General features: G+C 38.3%; 1 protein-coding gene and 1 pseudogene across 1 annotated transcript in view; one reads left to right on the forward strand and one right to left on the reverse strand.

Annotated features, from left to right (window-relative positions):
* The window catches only part of PARL (presenilin associated rhomboid like), a 48028-nt gene that overhangs the window by 18474 nt on the left and 5769 nt on the right, over positions 1-23785 (forward strand). Inside the window, exons 5-7 of the mRNA XM_046003658.1 lie at positions 7380-7475; positions 8059-8208; positions 10229-10299. Coding sequence (XP_045859614.1) covers positions 7380-7475; positions 8059-8208; positions 10229-10299 — 317 coding nt within the window. The remainder of the gene's footprint in view (positions 1-7379; positions 7476-8058; positions 8209-10228; positions 10300-23785) is intronic.
* Positions 19824-20471, reverse strand: LOC123940699 (annotated as a pseudogene).

Below are 23785 nucleotides of genomic sequence, written 5' to 3' on the forward strand. Positions count from 1 at the left end.
ATCAGGTAAATGATTTGCACATATTTTCTCTCTGTAGATTGCCTTTTCACTGTGTTGATTGTGTACTTGGGACAAAAATTTGTTGTGGGTTTGGTTTTTCTTTTTGGTTTTTGATTTTTGATTAATTTTTTTTTTCCAGAGAAAGTGGGGCAGGGTGGGGGGAGTCGAGGGACAGAGGGAGGGGGAGAGAGAGAATCCCAAGCAGGCTGCATGTTCAGCGAGGAGCCCCACATGACCTGAGCCAAAATCAAGAGTTGGACACTCAATCAGCTGAGCCACTAAGGCGTCCCTGGACAAAAGTTTTTAGGTTTGATGTCCCATTTATCTATTTTTGCTTGTGTTGCCTATGCTTTTGATGTCATAGCAAAGAAATTGTTACCAAGTTCAGTGTTATGAGGCTTTTCCCCTATGTTTTCTTCTAGAAGTTTTAGAGCTTTTGCGTTCACATTTAGGTCTTTAATCCATTTTTAGTTAGTTTTTGTATATGGTGTAAGAGTCCCAAGTTCACTCTTTTGCACGTGGATATCTACTTTCCCCCATGTTTTCTTTTTGAAGAATTGCCAGATTGTTTTCTAAATTCACTACACTGTTTTACATTCCCCCAAGAACTACAGGAGGATTCCATTTATTGCCTGCCCCCTTTTTTTTTCTAATATTATCAGTGACTACATATTTTTTTGTATTTTATTGTGTTAAAATATACAAAACATGAAATTTATCATTTTAGCTGTTAAATGTACAATTTAGTGGCATGAAGTACATTCACAATGTTGTGCAGCCATTACCACCATCCATTTCCAAAATTTATTTCATCCCAAATAGAAACACTATACCCATTAAATAATTTCCTATTTCCCTTTCCCCTTAACCCCTGGTGACACTATTCTGTTTCTGTTTTTGAATTTGCCTATACCTCATATAAGTGGAATTATAAAATACATTTTTTGTGTTTGGCTTCTTTTGCTTAGCATACTGTTTTTAAGGTATTGTACATATTTTAGCATGTATTGGAATTTATTTTTTTAAGGCTTAATCATTTTGCATTATGTATGTACACATTTTGTTCATCTATCTGTCAGTGGGTATTTGGGTTGTTTCAATCTTTGGCTATTATAAATTATGCTCCTATGCACATTCATATACAAGTCTCTATTTTGAGTTCCTTCTTTCAGATCTTTGGGTATATAGTTAGAGGTGGAATTGTTGGATCAAACAATAATCTATGTTTAATTTTTGAGGAACTGCGAAACTGTTTTTTAGAGTGGCTGTACCATTTTACATTCTTACCAGCAAGGCACAAGAGTTTCAGTTTCTCCATCATATTCTTGCCAGTTCTGATTTCCTTTTTTTTTAAAGCTATCCTAATGTGTGTCAAGTAGTATATCATGGTTTTGACCTGCATTTCCTTAGTGACTAGAAATGCTAAGCATCTTTTTGTGTGCAATTGTCCATTCATTTATTTTTCAGAGAGCAGGAGGGGAGGTTGGAGGGAGGGAGAGAATCTTAAGCAGGCTCCATGGAGTCTGATGCGAGGCTCAGTTTCACAACCCTGAGATCATGACCTGAGCCAAAATCAAGAGTCTGGATGCTTAACTGACTGAGCTACCCAGGGATCCCTGTCCATTCATTCTTATTTTGGAGAAATACCTGTTTACATACTTTGCCTGTTTTTTGAGTTGTCTTTTTATTGAGTTGTAAGAGTTCTTTATATATTCTGGATCCTAGATCCTTATTAAATATATGATTTGCAATATTTTTTCTTATTCTCTGAGTTGTCTTATCACTTTGTTAATAGTGTTTTTTGAAGCACAATGTTTTTAAGTTTTATTTTTCTTTTTTTTTTTTAAAGATTTTATTTATTTATTTGACAGAGAGAGATCACAAGCAGGCAGAGAGGCAGGCAGAGAGAGAGGAGGAAGCAGGCTCCCTGCAGAGCAGAGAGCCCGATGCGGGGCTCGATCCCAGGACCCTGAGATCATGACCCAAGCCGAAGGCAGTGGCCTAATCCACTGAGCCACCCAGGCGCCCCAAGTTTTATTTATTTTTAATCAAAATATAGTTTGACACAGTATTACATTAGTTTTAGGTATACAACAGGCATTTGACAGCTTTATACTTTGTGCTATGACAAATGTTTTTAATGTTGATGACATCCATTTCATGTATTTTTTTATTTTGTGCTTTAACAATCATGTCAAAAAAATAGTGGTCTAATTCAGCATCACAAGAATTTTTACCTGAGTTTTCTTCAGAGCGTATTGTAGTTTTAGCTCTTAGGTTTAGGCCTTTGGTTCATTTTGAGTTAATGTTTGTAATTGGTTTGAGATAGGGATCCAAATTCATTCTTTTGTGGATGGGTATCCACTTGTCCCAGCACCATTTGTTGCGAAGACCATTCTTTCCCTAATTATTTGTCTTGGGACCACAGTAAAAAAACAGTTGACCATAAATGCATGGATGTACTCTGGATTCTCAGTTCTGTTCCATTGATCTGTATGTCTATTGTTATGCTAGACTGTCTTGATTTCCATAGCTTTGTGTTGTAAGTTTTCAGATTGGGAATAGTGAGTCTTCCAGTATGGAATATTACATTGGTTATATGTTGAACTGATTTTGCATTCTTGAGATAAGTTCCACTTGTTTATGATTTATAATCCTTTTTATGTGCTGGTAGGTTTGGTTTGTTAGTATTTCCTGAGGGCTTTCGATCTGTGTTCATAAGGGACTATTACAGTGACTGTCATGTGTTGAATCAGTTTTGCATTCTTGGGATAAATTGTACTTGGTCATGGTTTGTAGTCCTCTTTATATGCTGCTAGATTTGGTTTGCTGGTATTTTCTTTTCTTTTTTTTTAAAAGATTTTATTTTTATTTATTTGACAGACAGAGATCACAAGTAGGCAGAGAAGCAGGCAGAGAGAGAGGAGGAAGCAGGCTCCCCGCTGAGCAGAGAGCCTGATGCGGGGCTCGATCCCAGGACCCTGGGATCATGACCCGAGCCGAAGGCAGAGGCTTTAACCCACTGAGCCACCCAGGTGCCCCGGTTTGCTGGTATTTTCTTAGGAATTTTTCTATCCATGTTCATAAAAGGTATTGGTAGTTTTCTTGTGATGTCTTTGGTTTCAATATTAAGGTAATACTGACTGCATAGAATGAGTTGAGAAATGTTTTTTTCCTCTTCTCTTTTTTGGAAGCATTTGAAAAGGTTTGGTGTTCCCATTTATCTTTGCTAGAATTTGCCAGTTGTAATAAATTTAATAGTGTCCTCACAAAAATTCATGTCCACCCAGAAATTCAGTGTTACTTTATTTGAAATAGGATCTTTGCAGATTAACTAAGTTACATTGAGATCATAACATTGAGTTATAGTGAGATCATACTAAATTTAAGATGGACCCTAAATCCAATTATTTGTGTCCTTACAACAAGAGAAGACAAAAAAGACCTACAGAAAAGAAGGTCATGGGAAGAGATTGAGGCAGAGATTGGAGTGATGCAGCAATAAGCTTACATAATGGCCAAGAATAGCCAAGAGCCACCAGAAGCTAGGAAGAAGGAAGGAAGGAGTCTTCCTTAGAGTCTTTAGAAAGAAGCATGACCTAGCAACAACTTGATTTCAGACCTCAAGCCTCCAGAACTTTAAGAGAATACATTTCTGTGGTTTTAAGTCACCAAGTGTGGTAATTTATTATAGCAGCCCTAGGAAAGTAATAAACCAGTAAAACTGTCTAGTCCTGGGCTTTTCTTTGTGAGAAGGTTTTTGTTTTTTTTCATTATTATTACAAATTCAATCTCTATATCTTATAGGCCTATTCAGACTTTCTGTTTCTTGAGTCAGTTTCAGTAGTTTGTGTCTTTCTAGGAATTTGTCAATTTCATCTAAGTTCTCCTTTGTTGGTAGACATTTGTTCATAGTATTCCCTTATAATCCTTTTTGTTTCTGTAAAGGTCAGTAGTAACATTTCTGCTTTCATTCCTAGTTTTAGTAACTTGAGGAGTTTTTCTGGTCACTCCCTCTAAAGGTTTGTCAATTTTTTTTTTTAATTTTTTTTTTTCAGCATAACAGTATTCATTGTTTTTGCACAACACCCAGTGCTCCATGCAGTATGTGCCCTCCCTATTACCCACCACCTGTTTCCCCCAACCTCCCACCCCCGCCCCTTCAAAACCCTCAGGTTGTTTTTCAGAGTCCATAGTCTCTCATGATTCGCCTCCCCCTCCAATTTCCCTCAACTTCCTTCTCCTCTCCATCTCCCAATGTCCTCCATGTCATTTGTTATGCTCCACAAATAAGTGAAACCATATGATACTTGACTCTCTCTGCTTGACTTATTTCACTCAGCATAATCACTTCCAGTCCTGTCCATGTTGCTACAATAGTTGGGTATTCATCCTTTCTTTTTTTTTTTTTTTTAATAAACATATAATGTATTTTTATCCCCAGGGGTACAGGTCTGTGAATCACCAGGTTTACACACTTCACAGCACTCACCATAGCACATACCCTCCCCAATGTCCATAACCCCCTCCCCCCTCCCAACCCCACCTCCCCTCAGCAACCCCCAGTTTGTTTTGTGAGATTAAGAGTCATTTATGGTTTGTCTCCCTCCCAATCCCATCTTGTTTTATTTATTCTTCTCCTATCCCCCTAACCCCCCATGTTGCATCTCCACGTCCTCATATCAGGGAGATCATATGATAGTTGTCAATTTTGTTGGTCATTTCAAATAACCAACTTTTGGTTTCACTGATTTTTTTTTTCTATACATTTTTTTTTCCTATACCTTCACTCATCCAAACTTTCTGCTTGCTTTGCATTTGCCTTTTTTTTTTTTTTTTTAAGATTTGTATCTTTTAGAGTCTAAGTTTTCTCATCTATAATTGACCTTCAAAATAGGATATGCGTGGAGGAAAATAACTGCATTTTACTTTTGTAATTTCTTTTTAATTTGTGAGCATATTACAATGATTTGTGTGTGTAGTTTGGATATGTATATTTAGTTGTTCACTGATGGGATTCTTTTTTTTTTTTTTTTTTTTTTTTTTTTTTTTTTTTTTTAAGATTTTATTTATTTATTTGACAGACAGATCAGAAGTAGGCAGAGGCAGGCAGAGAGCGGAGGGGGAGAAGCAGGCTCTCCGCCAAGCAGAGAGCCCGATGCGGGACTCGATCCCAGGACCCTGGGATCATGACCTGAGCCGAAGGCAGTGGCCTAACCAACTGAGCCACCCAGCCACCCCACTGATGGGATTCTTAATCGTAGACCACAGGTTTATGAAGTGAGGGGTTTAACTACAATGTGTTCCAGTGCCAATATCCTGTATGTTTTACCAAAAAAGGCCTCTTACATTTGGGTTGAATGCAAGAGGTTGAATGCTTGGCTATGGTAACCCTTTGGTTACTGTTAACCTTGATATCTTTGGTTATCTTACCCTTTTGTAAGTCTTTTCCCTAGTTGTAATCTCTTCAGCCAAAGATACACTCTACTTCTGTGCAGTGCTGTGGTGCTTGCAGTTTCCAGAAGTGTGTACTGTCACTGGTTTCAGAAAGTAGCCTGCGGAACACATAGGGTAGTTGTTGCCATTTTCCAGGCTAGCAGGCAGGATCGGGAACCCCATCTTGCTTTCTTTGCATTGTACCACAATTGGAGCTAACTGTTTAGCCCTGATTATCTTTGTGATCATGGAAGCCTGGGGCCAGGCTTCTTTATGCCAAGATACCTGTCACTATGTATAGCAGCCTAGACCTCAGAGAATTCCCTGGGTAATAAAGATATGTAACTCTTCAGGCGCCTGGGTGGCTCAGTGGATTGAGCCGCTGCCTTCGGCTCAGGTCATGATCTCAGGGTCCTGGGATCGAGCCCCACATCGGGCTCTCTACTCCACAGGGAGCCTGCTTCCTCCTCTCTCTCTGCCTGCCTCTCTGCCTACTTGTGATCTCTCTCTGTCAAATAAATAAATAAAATCTTTAAAAAAAAAAAAAAAAAGATATGTAACTCTTCCACAAGAAACTAAGAAAACCCAGCAGCACTAATCACTGCTCACTTCCTTAGGATAAACCTTCTGAGGTCTGTTGCTCCATTTGAGGAGGCTCCACCCTTCCTTTGCCCACCCTGCCCAGGGTTTCAGGCTCCTCACTGGGAGGTATACATAGTCCTCTTACTTGCCTTGCTTGTGACCTCTTTTCTGCATCCTTTCATGAGTACTGTCCTCACAGTCTTTGAAAGTGTTGTGACGCACCACCAGTTGTAAGATGCATCCTGATTATAGATATTAAAATGGAAAGAATCTGTGAATCTGTGAAAAAAAGGTAGCTTCCTTTCCTACCTAATGGTCAAATGGGAGAGCAAAACCTCGAGAGACTAGTAATGCCGAGGTACAGCTGAGAGCCTTACAAAGTGAGCAAACACAGAAAGCCAAAGGTAACTCCAAGACGTAGCAGCCAGTGGGGATCATACAATGAATATCTTCTAAAATAAATCCTCTTACCAGGCTGTTACTGGAATCAGTGCTTACCATCACTGAAGAAGGGGAAAGAGCTAGCTGCCTTTTGCTGAAAGAAACTGGAGGAATGAGTAAATGTTTAAATTCCTTTAATTCAAGTAGATGAGTGCCTAGTACATGGGCAAGGAGTTGTGGTACCTTAAAATTCATGTCTTTTTTAAAGTTTGTAGTTTTTAAGAAAAACTTGATTTTTCACAAAAATGTAACTGAATAGTTAATCCTATCATTAAATAATAAACCTACTCAATTTAGTGGTAGTTCTAGCAACATTAGTTCTTGCAGAAAAACGAAATGGTCACCCAACTCCCACATGTAAACAGTTACAGTAGCAGTTGGAAAATTCTTCCAGATTATTCCTGAATTCTTATCTGACAGGTATTTTTCTCAGACAAGTGGATCTTCATTTACCCAGATGATACATAAATATTTCCATAAGTTTAAGAAGTATATTATTCCCTGTAGAAAAAGAAGCTTGTTATATAACATAGCTTTTCTGGTCCTGGCCGAAGAACCTAATTCTGTACATTACTTGTCTCTGGCTTGGCCATTTTCAAACAATAATTATAGATCTGATTGTTGTTTATTGAGAAGAGTAAACTGTTCTGTAGAAGTAAAAATGTAGATCTAAGTAAAGGAAGTCAGCTTCTAGGGCATTTGCAGTTTTCCTAGGAATTTTCCGACTGTACCAGTGCATATAGTTTGATACTTGAAAACATTGATTTCACTTACTTTCCTTAACTTGCCCTCCCTTAACCCCCACCAAGTATATAATATTCTTAAATAATTGTGGTAGAAAATCTTATTCAGGTGGACTTTCAGGCTTTCTTTGTTCCTATTTTTTTAAAGTCCCTAAATTATGTATCTTTATTTTGTAGGTATCATAGCAGCAAATGTTTTTGTATTCTGTTTATGGAGAGTACCTTGTCTTCAGCGGACAATGATCAGATATTTCACATCCAACCCAGCCTCAAGTAAGTCTCTCATGACTTTATTTTGAGGTAGAGGTAATATGAAAGAAATAGGTTTTATGTTAATTGAAATGCTGTAAAAAGGATGAGTTACTTGTCAACAATTATAAGCAAAACCCAGAAGATGGACTGTAAGCTCCTTGAGGAAAGGGACCTCATCTCTCTTAGTCTTATGTCCCAGGTACTTAAAATGAATCTTGTACCTAGTAGATATGTATTTTTTAATCACACAAGATCTGTGATTACTACAAGTTTCATCTTGGGAGGATATTACTATAAAACTTCATATCTGTAGTAGAAATAGCTTACTAATTCTTTTTCTAGGTAATTTTTGCCATAAGGAAAAGTTGCTTTCATTGAACTGAGAATTTTTATTGGGTACTTATTAAATAGAAGAAATTTAAGATAAGTTTTTACCACCTTGAAAAATAAGGTAAACCATCATATTTAAACTTTCTAATTGGCTCTATTTTTGTTTCCGATTTTGAGTTTTTCATAATAGTAATGAAAAAAAATCTAAAGCAGATCATTTTTAGATCATGGCTGTGTATCCTGTGATTACCAGACTTTTTTTTCCCTCTTATAGAGATCCTTTGTTCTCCAATGTTGCTGTCAACATTCAGTCATTTCTCCTTGTTTCACATGGCTGCAAATATGTATGTTTTGTGGAGCTTCTCCTCCAGCATAGTGAACATTCTGGGTCAAGAGCAGTTCATGGCAGTTTACTTATCTGCAGGTAAGAAGCTTTAATCTGGGGATCTTTCAGCGTATAAGCACTTTACCTACCTGGAGTAGGAAGGAAGGGAATGATTATAGCCATATTCTACACATGAAGGTTGTGTATAGAGAATTGTACAAACTATATAGAGAAGGATATCACAGACCAGCGGGGTTATCTTTTCTGCTTCTCATTTTGCTGTTTTCTTGATTATTTAGGTATGTTTAGTTTTAAGTCAGGATAAACAGGAGTTAAGGTTTAGTGTAGAATTTAAGAATATTATTTTATCTCATTAGGCCTTGGTTTCTTTCGCTCAGGTCCACTGATTTATAAATAGGTGCTTCCCAGACTCCCTCACTGTCTCAATCATCTGGATCTTTGTTAAATAACTTTAAGCTCATTTACCACAGTGTGTTCACTTTCCAGAAAGCTTTAGATCAGAACTTTGTAATAATTAAACTGTCAAAAATGAGTTTATTCTGTCTTTGCATCTTAGTTTGGAACCACTCCAGTCAGTCCTGGAGATAACATCATTTCCTTATTTCAATTAGGAAATGGTAGTACTGGATTCTAGGTTCCTAGATGCTACTAAACTGACAAGTGGTCAGTTGAATTTTATCTGTTTGCAAAATAACCTTAATTAAAAAACACACAGCATAAAAATTCATTTCTGAAATACCTTCATTTATTTTTTTAATTAAAAATAATTTAAGGTTTTTTTGGTTTGGTTTGGTTTTGTTTTTTTAATAATCTCTGTACCCAACATGGGGCTTGAACTCACAGCCCTGAGATCAAGAGTGATATGTTCTTCTGGCTGAGCCAACCAGGTACCCCTGAAGTCCATTCATTTAAAAACAGTATATTGGGGCATCTGGGTGGCTCAGTCTGTTAAGTGTCTGCCTTCAGCTTAGGTCATGATTCTGGAGTCTGCTTCCCTTGCCCGCTCTGCGCCTCTCCTCACCCCCATGCTGTCTCTCTCTCTCTCACAGAAAAATAAAATATTTTAAAAAATAAAAAGTTTAGGGGCGCCTGGGTGGCTCAGTGGGTTAAAGCCTCTGCCTTCGGCTCAGGTCATGATCTCAAGGTCCTGGGATCGAGCCCCGAATTGGGCTCTCTGCTCAGCAGGGAGCCTGCTCCCCGCCCTCCGCCTGCCTCTCTGCCTACTTATGATCTCTGTCAAATAAATAAAATATTTTAAATAAATAAATAAGTTTATCTGGGAATCATACTGTAGTGTGAAAAAAGCACTTGAGAGCTTGAGGTCAGAAGACCTAGTTTTATTAGATCCTATTTCTGCTACTTGCCATCTGATATTGCAGAAAAGACTATACACTCTCTGAGGATATTGATACTCTCATGACACGGGGTTGTGGAAAGGATTAAATAGAAGCATCTACCACAAGGCCCAGGATGGGTGGTTAATCAGTTTATTCAAATATCCATGCATCTGGTCCCTCAGTACTAGAAACTGAGCAACATCTTTGGCCTGTACTGAAGTGTATAGTTCTTTCCCCATGTACTAGTTGTATTGTTGTAGGTACAAACAGGTCTGTTTCAGGTGCTGCTAATTCCTGCTCTCTAGGAAGTTTTAAAAAATGAGCCACATTCATCTTACATGACATTGGAGCCAAAAGGACTTGTAAAAGATCATCTAGTCTAGATCTGCAGCGGAGTCATTTGGCAAGCCGAGTAAAATATAGATTCCCTGGTCCCACTCCAGAGAATCTGATTTAGTGTTTGGAGTGCAGCCCAGAGGATTCCCAGACAGTTGGTGGGTTTGGAACTAGTCTCTTTCATGTTATAGATGAGAAAAGTGAGAACTGAGAAGTAAAGTGAATGACCCTATGTCATTGAGTAAGTTGTGCAGTTGGTCAGACTTTTTTTTATAAATATCTGAAGTGATAGTGTAGGTATTTATGCTTGCACCTTGTACTGACCTAGGTAGAGATCCGTCACTTAGTCTCTGTGAGGTGGGCATTACAAATGGAAACTACTTTTCTACTTCACTAAAATTATCAAAATATGACTTATTTCCCAGGTGTTATTTCCAATTTTGTCAGTTATGTGTGTAAAGTTGCCACAGGAAGATATGGACCATCACTTGGTGCAGTAAGTATTTCTAATGTAAATTTTCTTAATTTAGTTTTTAACTTTATTTTGACATAATATTAGACTTACAGAAAAGTCGCATAATTATCACAATGACTTCTGTGTACCCTTTACCCTACTGTTAAGTACAGAACCACAGTACAATTATCAAAGCCAGGAAATTAACATTTGAAACAATACTTCTAACTAATCTGTATCTAATTTAGAATTCATACATTTGTAGAGCCTTGTAAACTTGAGGATATAGCTTTTGACTGTTGGTCATTTATATATACTTACTGGAAGAGTACAAATCAAGTAATCAGAACAGTGGGTGTCCAATCTCCAGAAACCAAAGAGCCTAATCTAGCACTGGAAAATTGAAAATAATTACAGATTTGATTCTGGTATTCTGTCCTTCTGTTTAGTCCCTATTTGAGTGTCTGCTACACAGATTAGATGTAGGCACTGTACTAGAGACTGGGGATACAGCCGGTGAGCAAGATGTTCGCAGTTCCTGTCTTTAGGAGTTATGTTCTGGATGCTTAAAAACAAAAATGCAAAAAATGCACAAATGTGTTTCCTTTTGAGTTTAATGGCAGATTTCTAGGCACATGGAAATCTTTGCATAACATTTCTCTAAAGACTACACATTCATTTTGTACATATTTAAATGCAAATCACTTAAATACATTCAAATAGGGGATTTCATATTTGAAGAAACTTCTTGAAGGTTCATTTTTAGAAAATTCTAATGTAATCATCCCATAATGTGTGTGTCCCTCAGATTTGTGTGTACTTAATTTCCTGAGGCCTATATCTTGTCCTATCACCTACTTGATTTCTTAAGCACCTCTTTTTGCCTTCATGGAATGTTTTATATATAAAATATGCCAGTACAGTTTATATATTTCATACCGTATCCTTTACCTCATTAACCAACTAAGCACCTGTTATATAAAGGCAATGAAGACCACTGGGATGAAACAGAAAAGGACTTTGACTTTAGTTGGAGAAAAAAACATTGTATACATACATAATACACACTAAAAAGGCCAAGTGTTCTTTTTTGTTGTTGTTGTTGTTGTTGTTCTTTAAAGATTTTGTTTATTTATTTGACAGAGATCACAAGTAGGGAGAGAGGTAAGCAGAGAGAGAGGAGAAAGCAGGCTCCCCGCTGAGCAGAGAGCCTGACTCGGGACTTGATTCCGGGACCCTGAGAAGCTTTAACCCACTGAGCCACCCAGGCACCCCCTGAGTGTTCTCTAGAGGACTTTGGGTGTCCTGGGAGTGCAGGGACATTTCTCATTAACTGAGGGGACTGGGAGGGCTTTTTGTTGTTGTTGTTTTTGTTTTTTAATATTATTTACTTTGGAAAGAGAGAAAGAGCAAGAGTGGGGGAGGGGAAGAGGGAAAGATAGAATCCTCAAGCAAACTTTGTATGAGTGCAGAGCCAGACTGGGGCTTGATCCCATGACCCCAAGACCATGACCTGAGCTGAAATCAAGAGTTGTGTGCCCAACTAACTCAGTCACCCAGGTGTCCCTGGGAGGGCATTTTGATGTGCCTTCAGACAGTGTTACTCTCATTTTACAGATAAACTGAAGTTCAAGATGAAAAGAGTTAGGCACATGCTATGGAATTAGACTGGGTTTGAATTCCAGCTCTGTCACTTACAAGTACCAGTCATTTCTTTTCTTTTTTGTTAAGATTTTTTCTTTATTTGTTTGACAGAGAGATAGCACAAGTAGGAAGAGCAGTAGGCAGAGACAGGGAGAAGTAGACTCTCTGTTACCGAGGGAGCCCAATGTGGGGCTTGATCCCAGGACCCTGGGATCATGACCTGAGCCAAAGGCAGCTGCTTAACCGACTGAGCCACCCAGGAGCCCCTTAGCTGTGATTTCTAGATCATATTACTGAACCTCTCTGAACTTCAGTTTCTGTATATAAAATGGGGATAACACCTCTTTTAGATCTGCAGTGCACGTGTGCTTAGAAAGCTTAGCATAATAAGGAGCATGTACTAGGAAATGTAGTGGGAGTTCCTGTTTAGTCATCAAAATTCTGTAGAGCCATGCCAGGATAAAATTATTGTCACCCATAATTAAAGAAAACAAAATCACCAGGAATAAAATACTATTGACAAAGTTGTGTTAGAAAGTAAGAAGTATTGGTGTTACTGGCTTCACCATAATCCTTTGTTAAAGGGTGAGGGGGACTATTGAAGAATACTTGTCAGTTAACAGTGGCACTAGGGAGCAAGAATATTGACTGGATTTTGGTAAGGGTTTTGTTTAGCTAGAGCTCTGTGTATTCTGAATCTCACTTAAAAATTGTTTTTTAATAGTTATTGGTAGGGAGCTTTTCTCTAGTCTGCTTTTCAGAAGTTTATTGTCTGTGAATGTAACCCTTAACCTTGAGATGGCAGAGATCAATACAATGTTTGTTGTAGGATGAGGCTGGTGGTGGGTATTAAGGAGGGCCTGTATTGCATGGAGCACTGCGTGTTGTACATAAACAATGATTCTTGGAACACTGCAAAAAAAAATAGTTAATTATAACAGGAAAAAAGTGTTTGTTGTAGGAAACAGCATTTGTTAAAATGTTAGAGAAATTTTTTTCACTTGATGTTGTAGTTTATTAATAGGCCAGATTTGCTCACCAACATTATAACTTACTATAGCTTCATTGATTTTAGTATCACTGATTTAGTCTGTACATAAAGTAAATTAGCTGCTAAATTAAGAAAGTATCTTTAGTCTCTTCCTACAGGATTGCAGGTAAAATGGTCACTAGAACTGATTCATTTGGAATTCATTTGGATTCATCTATAGTGTTTGGAGTGTATCTCTTTGTATGACTTTCTTAGTGGCTGCTTTGGGTATTGCAATATGTATATACATCACTTACCACAGTCCGTTGTGTGGTGGTTGAATGAAGTGAACCTTATCTCCATTTTCATTCCTGTATCTTCCTCAAATTATAATTATCTTAAATATTTCCTCTGCATACATTTAGAATATTGGCCACTATTATTATTATTATATGTGCTTCAGCCACTACGCATCATTTAGAAAATTCTAGCAAAGGAGAAAACTATTGTATTTATGCATAATTTTTACTTTTTCCATTGTTCTTCTGCCCTGATGTTTTAAGATTTCTTCCAGCTATTATTTTCTTTTTATTGAAGGAATTTTCTTTAGCCATTCTTTCAGTAGGTCTGCTAGTGATAAATTCTCTTAGGTTATTCTTTGAGAATGTCTGGCCCTTCCTTTCTGAAGGATATTTTCACTGGATAAAAAATTCCAGGCTGACATTTCTTTTGGCACCTGAAAAATGTTGTGCCACTTCTTTTTGGCCTCCATAGTCTCTGAAGAAAAATCCTGTGTTGTTCAAATAGCTTTTTGCCTATAGGGAAGGTGTGGTCTCTGAAGATTTTTTTCTTTTTCTTGAGTTTTCAGAAGTTTGACCCTGTCTTGTCATGGATATCTTTGTGTTGATCTTGTTTGAGGTTTGCTTAGCTTCTTGAATCTAGAGTTTATGGCTTTTGGGAAATTTTCAGCCATTACTACTTGAAATACTTTTTCAGCCTCACCCTTTCTCCCTCCTCTGGAACTCTGATAACCTGACATTAGATCACTTACGATCTCATGGGTCCCTGAAATTTTTTTTTTTTTTTTCTCAGTCTTGTCTTTCTGTTGTCCAGACTAGGTAACTGCTGTTCTATTTCAGATTTACTGATTATTTTCTTTGTCCTTTCCTTTCTGCCTTGGCCTATTTATTGAGTGTTTTAATTAGGGCACTGTATTTTTCAGTTCTAAAGTTTACATTGTTCATTGTGTCTTCTGTTTCTTTGAGCTTTTCTATTTCTGTGCTATTTTTCACTCGTTTCAAGCATGTTTATAATTGCTCATTAAAGCATTTTTATAATTGCTGTTTTAAAATGCCTGTCAGACAGGGCCCCAGTTGGCTCAGTCAGTTGGGCATCTGACTCTTCATTTTGGCTCAGGTCATGATCTCATGGGCCATGGGATGAAGCCTTGGGTGGACTCTGCGCTCAGTGGGGAGTCTTGCGATCCTCTCCCCCGTCCCTCCCTGCTGCTTGCATGCTCCCACGCTCTTCTCTCTCAAGTAAATAAAATCTTAAAAAAAAAAAAAAAGATAAATTGTTTGTCGGCCAATTTTAATATCCATCTTGTTGGGGTCTATTGTCCTTTCTCATTCAAGTTGAGATTTTTGTGGTTCTTGGTATGGTGAGTGATTTTTTTAAATGAAACCTGAATATTTTGGATATTATGAGACTTTGAATTTTATTTAAATCTACTGTTTATCAGGTTGCCCCCTGACACTGCTCTGATGAGGGGAAGGGGTATATTGACCATTATTGTCTGATCAACTGTGGAGGTCCAGGTTTCCTACTCAGCCTCCTTTGACACCTAGGAGACGAGGGCTCTTGTTATTAAAGGGCAGGCCTGGGAATTCAGCCTCCTTTGTACACCTCTCCCAGCTTGGAGGAACAGGGCTCCTTGTTACTGCCACGGGCTTGCAGTCTGCAGGGGTAGAAGTCTAGGATCTCTGCCCAGCCTTTGTTGATAGGGATTGGGCCATAGCTTGTTCTTTTGTATTTGGCTGGAGTAGAGTGGTTGTTATCTAAAAGTTGATTGTCTTGCTAGGCAACCTTTTTTTGATCCTTTGGCCACAGCATTTTAGGGTGTGGGGATGGATCCCTTTTGTCTGAGTTCTTTGGTGTTTCCAGGTGAAGAGCTTCTCGAGAGCCAAGTCTGAGTTACATGAGGCCAAAAGAAAACCCAGGGGACTCACCACTGTGTCATTCCTTAGGGTTCCAGCCAGGGTTCCTTTCCTCTCTCAGCCTTTCAGAGTCTTCTTACATTTGTTTCATATGTAATGCCAGGGTTTTTAGCTGTACTCATTAGCTTGTGGAAACACAAAGCCCCTTAGAGCAAATTCATTTAAAATTTATAGTGCGAAAAAATCACACATGTGAACAGTTATATGAAGATTATGTAAAGAATTATGAGGGGTGCCTGGGTGACTCAGTCGTTAAGTGTCTGCCTTTGGCTCAGGTCGGTCATGATACCAGCATCCTAGGATCAAGCCCTGCAGTGGGCTCCCTGCTCAGCAGGAAGCCTGCTTCTCCCTCTCCCACTCCCCCTGCTTTTGTTCCCTCTCTCGCTGTCTCTCTCTCTCTGTCAGATAAATAAAATCTTAAAGAATTATGAAAATTTACTTATGAAGCGAAAAATTATATGTACATATTGATTGCAAGTACATAACCAGTGTACATAAATTATTGGTGGAGAATAAGAGATCTTCATCTCTAACCGTGGATGTTTAGAGTCTACACGAATTGGATTTGACTCCCTGAAATTGCATCTAAGATATATATGAATGTGAAATTTTTCTGAGGAGAAAGGGTCCATTTTCATTATATTCTTAAAAGCCTCTGACTAGAAAAGGTAAAAATAAAGAATCTTTGCTTGGGGGTAGTCCCAAGCGTTTGTCAAAAAAGCAAGTTGAGATTTAGACACATAAATGTTTGTGTAGGTAAAGGTCACTTTGAGAAAGTTCTAGAAGGACAATGGAACTGCTCTCCATCTTTAAAATAACTTATAATAAGTACAATAAGATACAGTCAGAAACTGGCTTTACGTAGAAATGCCCAGTAATGAGAATTTTCTTTCATATTAAAATGTCTATAATGAGGACTTTAGATGGAGAACATAATCATCTGTGGAGAAGTAATCTAGAGCCACCTAACAATTTTAATGTTCTTTTATATCAGGTTATCAAATTCTCTTGGCCTCATTTGAAGAAATGTGTAATTTTATTGTTTTGTTTTTTTCCTCTGGGAAAATAAGGTTTCAATGATTTTGGGTTTTGTTGAGTTGATTTTTTTTTAAGTTTGTTTAAAAATAAACCTAACATACTAGAGTTGCTCATAGGTTGTAAAGCCTGGAAGGTGATGAGCCACTGTTTGCCCTAACTTTCCAGTACTTAGTGATATTAACATCTAGTCTGCTTAATACAGTATGTGCTTATAGATTTTGGAGGCAGATGTTGAAGTTCCAGGCAGAACGAATCTTTCAGAATAAATATAAATATGTCCAGCATAACATGTTACACCATGACCCAGCAAGTGTTGTGGGGAAATATGCCAACAGTCTTCTGCGGTGGTTCTGATATCCTTGGAATTTGCTGTGACCCATTTAGATCCTGGAGTAGAGAACCAGGGAAAAGCGAACAAATGATGGAGGCCAGTGTGTATGCATGTGTATATTTCTACACAACCAGTGATCTCCCTGTTAAGGGAAGTCAGGATTTTAGAAAAACCTTGTATGTTAGACTTGCGCAGAAGCCAGTTTGGTCAGTATTCAAGAGCAGAAAGTTGATCTTATATATGGAAGATAGAATTCGGACTCTTAACCTCTGCTGTGTAATTGCAGGCTCCACCAACACTCACCGGTGCCTTTAATAGGCGGTGGAGGTTTGTTTCCTTGTTGTTCGCATTTTTTCAGCCTAAGCACTGGGGATTTTTTTGCCCACTTAACTTCCACTTAGGTCTTTGGATCTCTTTCCAAGGGATATTCGTACTGTTCTTCCATCCTGCAGTTACTCCAGCCCATTCCTGGGAAGGCAGCTTGAGCTAGTTTCCCTGTTTGGGTCAGCTGGCAACTATGTATTAGAGAGTCGGGATTTCTGGGATACTGGGACTCCTAACACTTTAAAGTATTAATAATTACTGGAACGTCAAATAGTCTTATGTTTTGAAGTAGCCATTTTTAGAAGTGGTGGTTGAGAGAAGTAGATGCTATTTTTCAGAAATAGTGTTTTTAGTTTGAAAATGTAGGACCTGGAACACCTGGGTGGCTCAGTTGATTATGCATCTGCCTTTGGCTCAGGTCTTGATCCTAAATTCCCAGGATCAAGCCCGGAGTTGGGCTCCCAGCTCAGCGGGGAGTGTGCTTCTCCTTCTGACCCTCCCCACTCTTACACTCTTAAGTTTGCTTACTCACTCTCTCAAATAGTCTTTTTTTTTTTTTTTTTTTTTTTAGAAAATGTCCTTTTATTTATAGGGGTAATCAATTATAGTCAACTATAGAAGCATCTTTTATAAAAATCACTGTTAGTTGTCTTTTTTAAATATCTTATTTAGAAATTAAATCTTACAGAAAAGTGGCAGTACAAAGGACTCCTAAGTCTTTTAAAAAAAGAAAAAAAAGCAGCTTGGGTTTAATGAGATATAATTGATGTACAAAAGTCTGCACGTGTTTAAAGTTTATATATTGGTAAGCTCAGGCACATGGACACCCATGGAGCCAATGCCAGAATCAGGATAATGTACATATTCACCATCCCTGAAAGTTTCCTGGTGTTCCTTGGTAGCCCCTTCTTCTTCTCCCCCCATTGTTGGGCAATAATTCCTCTCCTGTCATGATAGTTCCATTTGTACTTATTTTCTACAGTTTAATATTCACAGAATCATCCAGCATGTACTCCTTTTTGTTACTGTTCTGGCTGCCATTACTCTGTGGTTATTTTGAAATTTATCCATGAAGTTCTGTGTATCAGTTTCTTCTTTGAATGGGTGGCAAATGTTCCGTTGTATGAATATGCCAGAATATGTATATCCATTCACATGGTGGACATTTGGGTTGTTCCTAGTTTTAGCTGTTGCAGAAATGCTGCTGTGAACCTTTGTGTGTAACTTCGTGTGGATGTGTGCTTTCATTTCCCTTGGGCTAATACCTAGGAGTGGAATGGCCAGATCACATGGCAAATAAGTATTTAACTTTTGAGGAACTTCCAAATAGTCTTCCAGAGTGGTTATAGTATTTTACTTTCCCACCAGCAGTCCAGCAGTGAGATATTTTCAGTTTCTTCATATCTTCACCAACCCTTGGTATGCTCAGTCTTTTTAATTTGTAATCAGTATATAGTGATATCTGTGTGGTTTTAATTTTTATTTCTTTAATGATTAATGATGTTGATCAGTTTTTCATGTGCTTATTTGCTATCCATATATCTTCTCTGAAGTGTTCAAATATTTTGCCTGATCTTTATATGTTTTGAATTCTGTATACAAGTCCTATATCAGATTTGAGATATACCAGTATTCTTTTAGCCTATATCTTGCCTTTTCTCCACAGTGTCATTTGAAGACTGTTATTTTTTAGTTTATGTGTAGTCTGATTTACTAATTTTTTTTTCTTAAGGATCATGCTTTTTGGTTTCCTAATAACTATGAAATGTTGGCTTAGCTTACAGTCACAGAGGTTTTCTCCTATGTTTTTTTTAAAGGTTTTTATCTTACATTTTACATTTAAGTTGTGTTTCACTTTGAAAGAACTACAAAAGACTCTTGAACCACAGTCACCAGCTTTTAATATTTTGCCACATTTCACTTACCATTTTCTCTATATATACATATTTTTTCTGAACTATTTGCAGGTAGGTTGCATATATCATGTCCTTTTACCCCTAAATACTTCAGTGTATATTTCTTTTTTTTTTTTAAGGTTTTATTTATTTATTTGACAGACAGAGATCACAAGCAGGCAAAGAAGCAGGGAGAGAGAGAGAGCAAGGGAAGCAGACTCCCTGTTGAGCAGAGAGCCCAATTAAGAGCTTCATCCCAGGACCCTGGGATCATGACCTGAGCTGAAAGCAGAAGCTTTAACCCACTGAGCTACCCAGGCGCCTCTTCAGTGTATATTTCTAAGAATATGAATATTCTTATATCTTTCCATAGTTTGATTATCAAATTCAGGAAATTTAATGTTGATACAATATACCTTCATTTATAGAACATATTCCAGTTTGTCCCAATAATGTCTTTTGTAGCTATTTTTCCCCCATGAGATCATGTACTACATTTAGTGGTTATGTCTCTATGGTCTCCTAAAAGTTGGAACATCTTCTGCAACTTTTTTTAACTGAGCTTTGGTTTCCATAACATACTAGATTTGGTGTACAGCATAATGATTTGACATTTGTATATGTATATATAAATATATATATATATATATATATTTTTTAAGGTTTTATTTATTTATTTGAAAGAGATCACAGGCAGGCAGAGAGAGAGGGGAAGCAGGCTCCCCGCTGAGCAGAGAGCCCAATGTGGGGCTCGATCCTAGGACCCTGAGATCATGACCTGAGCTGAAGGCAGAGGCTTAACCCACTGAACCACCCAGGCGCCCCTGACATTTGTATATATTGCCAAATGATCACCACAATAAGTCTAGTTAACATAGTTAAGCCTGTAACCAATTATTGTTGCACTTCTTTTTTTTTTCCTTATGATAAGAACTTTTAAGATCTATTCTCTGAGCAACTTTCAAATATGCTACACAGTATTAGTAACTGTGGTTGCTGTGTTGTACATTACATCCCCGTGACTTACCTATTTTATAATTGAAAGCTTATACCTTTTTTTTTTACCATGCAATAAAACTTTTATTAACATTTTGAACAGCTATTGAGAAAACCAGTAACTCAGTTATTACTGAAACTGGTATTTCTAAACTCAAATTGGGGCAAAATGGCTATAGTGCAGAGCAATGCCATCATTGGGCACTATGAATTCAAAACTGAAGAAGTAACAGCCACCCCTCAGATGGAGAACCAGGTGGAGAGTGGACTCTTTCTGGATGTTGCAATCAGAGAGACTGCGGCCATCTTCCAGCTGCTTGCCGGCAAAGATAAGCCTCTGCTGGTCAGGAAGGATGCCCTCCTTATCTTGGATCTTGGCCTTCACATTTTCGATGGTGTCACTAGGCTCCACCTCCAGAGTGATGGTCTTGCTGGTCAGGGTCTTCACAAAGATCTGCATGCCACCTCTCAGGCGCAGGACCAGGTGCAGAGTGGACTCTTTCTGGATGTTGTAGTCAGAAAGAGTGCGGCCATCTTCCAGCTGCTTGCCAGCAAAGATAAAAGCCTCTGCTGGTCCGGGGGGATGCCCTCCTTATCTTGGATCTTGGCCTTCACATTTTCGATGGTGTCACTGGGTTCCACCTCCAAGGTGATGATCTTGCCGGTCAGGGTCTTCACGAAGATCTGCATTTTGACCTGTTAGCGAGTGGAAGGCCACTGAATGCAATCACGTCGAGTCACTCAGACGCCAAGACACCCACACCCAACAATGCCAGCCGCTCCTGAACCGAAAGCTTATACCTTTTGACCTCCTTCACCCATTTTGGCCATCCCCATTCCTGACTCTGGCAGCCACCATTCTGTTCTCTCCATACATGGGCTTGTTTCTTATTTGTTTTTGTTATTGTTGTTTTTTAAAATTCTGTACATAAGTGAAATCATCCAGTATTTGCCTTTCTCTGGCTTATTTCACTTGGCATGCCCTTAAGGTCAATCCATGTTGTCACAAATGAAAAGATATCCTTCCTTCATTCATTCACTCATTCATTTAAGATTTTATTTATTATCTTAGAGTGTGCACAAGCTGGGGGGGGGAGGGGTGTGGGGTAGAGCAGAGGGAGAGGGAGAGAATCCCAGGCAGATTCCCTGCTGAGCCCAGAGCCCAGCATGGGGCTCAATCTTATAACCCTGAGATCATGACCCAAGCCAAAGTCATGAGTTAGATGCCCAACTGACTGAGCCACCCAGGCACCCCAATATTTCCTTCTAATTTTAATAGCTGAATAATACTTGTGTGTTTGTACACCACATTTTATCTGATCATCTATCAATAGACACAGGTTATTTCCCTATCTTAGCTGTTGTAGATAACTCTAGTATGAACATGGGGGTGCATATACCTTTTTGAGTTAGTGTCTTTGGATAAATACACAGAAGTGAAATTACTGGGTCATATGATAATTCTGTTTTTAATTTAAATTTTTTTTAAAGATTTAATTGAGAGAAAGAGTGCACAAGTGAGGGGAGGGGCAAAAGGAGAGGGAGAGAGAGAGCATCTTAGAGCAGACTGTGCTTAAGCAGGGAGCTTGATCTCCCAACCTGGAGATCATGCCCTGAGCAGAAATCAAGAGTCCAGTGCCCAACTGACTGAGCTACCCAGGTGCCCCTTTGGTTTTAATTTTTTTAGGAACTTCCATGCTGTTTTCCATAGTGGTTGTACCAGTTTACAGTCCCATCAGTGGTACATGAGGGTTCCTTCTTCTCCACATCCTTGCCAACACTTGTTTTCTTTTTTGATAATAGCCATTCTGACAGGTGTGATGTGATATCTCACTGATTTTGATTAGCATTTCCCTGATTAGTGATGTTGAGCACCTCTTCATGTGTCGACTGGCCATCTGAATGTCTCTTTTGGGAAAATGTCTGCAGATCTTCTGCCCGTTTTAAATTGGTTCATGTTTTTTTGCTATTGAGTTATATGAGTTCTTTATATATTTCAGAAATTAATCCCTTATCAGATACAGTTTGCACATATTTTCTCTACTCGGAAGGTTGTCTTTTTATTGATGGTTTCCTTTTGCTGTGCAGAAGCTTTTGGGTTTGATGTAGTTCTGCTTGTTGCTTTTGGGCAGCCCTTTTCCCATGTCATTAAGTTTTGAACAATGATGAGATGCTGATTGTGTGTTTTGGTTGGAATGCTACACAGGTGGTGTTATGTCCTCAGATAACCCCAAATGGAAGCACCTAATGCCCATTTGCCCCTTAATGTCCATTTGTTGACTGGTTGTTATCCTGCTTCTCTACTGTGAAGTTACTATTTTCCTTTACCTTTTAAAATCAATGTGTAATTTGTGAGAAGACGCTTTGGGATTTATGTAAGTATCAGGGTCTCGTTTGTCAACCTCCTCACCTCCCTGAAATATGAAGCATCCATTTATTATTCTGGCTTGAATCGGTTTTTGCCATGATGGTTGTAAAGGTGTATGTCTCAGTAGCTTTCCCTATGTTAGCATCTTCTATAACCATAACTTGCCAAACTAAAAAATTAATATTGGTAGAACATTGTTTAACTGCAGACCATAGTGGTGCCTGGATGGCCTCAGTCATTAAGCATCTGCCTTCAGCTCAGGTCATGATCCCAGAGTCCTGGGATCGAGTCCCACTTTGGTGGAGGCCCTGCTTGTTGGGAAGCCCAGAGTCCTGGGATCGAGCCCCACTTTGGTGGAGCCCCTGCTAGTTGGGAAGCCTGCTTCTCCCTCTCCCACTCCCCTTGCTTGTTGTTCCCTCTCTCGCTGTGTCTCTCTCTCTCAACTAAATAAATCTAAAACAAAAACCAAAAAAATCCCCTGCAGACTATATTTGGATTTCCAATTTTCCTATGATGTTCTTTTTTTTTTTTTCCAGGATACTACCTTGCATTTAATTATGGTGCCTTTTTAGTATCGTACCATCTGATGGTTTCTCAGTCTTTCCTTGTCTTTCATAACCTTGATACTTGGGAAGAATAGTGGGAATATGTTTTTGTAGAATGTCCCTCATGGAGGTTTTATTACATATATATATATATATATATATATATATATATACACATATATATATACACACACACACAAATAGATAACATAAATATATTTTTATTATATATATTATATATTATATTATATATTATATATATTATATATATTATATTTATAAAAATATATATATTTTATGTATATATACATAAAAATATATATATATATATATTTTTAGGATTTTTAAGTAATCTCTACATCCACTGTGGGGCTTGAACTCAACCCTAAGATTGAGTCACATGCTCTATCAACTGAGCCTGATAGATGCCTCAGACTTTTATTATTTTAATAAGTGACTAGAACTGAGAACTTTGGCAGAAGACAAATGAAGTTAAAGTTCTGGCTTCCCGTTGCCCTCCCCCTATGCTCCAGCTGTACTCAGCTTCTTTGCATTTCTCCCTCTCACCATACTTTCTGATCTCCAGCCTTGGTGCAAGCTGGTTTTCTGCCTGGAACACTCTTTTCATCTCCTCCCCTTCTAAAAGATGGGCCAGTGCCTGGTGATCCTTCCATGCAAAACTTGATGCCACTTACGACCCCTGAGCTTACATCAGCTGTCCCTTCCATGTGCTGCCGTAGTATGCCCTGCTTCCCCAGAATAGCTGATCATGTTTTGTTGTTTTTACTTCTGCCCTGCTGTAAGCTCCATTAAGGAAGGGACTGCTGGTTTTGTTCCCCTCTGTACTCCCACCATCTAGCATCGTGCCTGGCATAAAGTAGGCCTCAAGTATTTAGATGAATGATGATTATTGTGAGATTTAATGTGAACTAAGGATTATGATCTAATTTCTCAAGTATTCTACCAGTTAGAGGAAGTGGGAACATATCTAACATAGTTTAATTAGCATTATTTATCCAGGAGATACTTCACAGCCATTGTACATTTAAATTACAAAGGTTATGTGGCAACCTGGGAAAACACATGATTTTTAAAAATACAGCCATTATAATTTCAGATACAATAAGAATTTCAGCTATAACAAGAATTGGTTGACTTATGGATCATAAGGTTGTAACATTGAGAGTTTTGTTTTTTATTT

The sequence above is a fragment of the Meles meles genome, chromosome 4, assembly GCF_922984935.1.
Source record: "Meles meles chromosome 4, mMelMel3.1 paternal haplotype, whole genome shotgun sequence".
NCBI lineage: Eukaryota > Metazoa > Chordata > Mammalia > Carnivora > Mustelidae > Meles > Meles meles.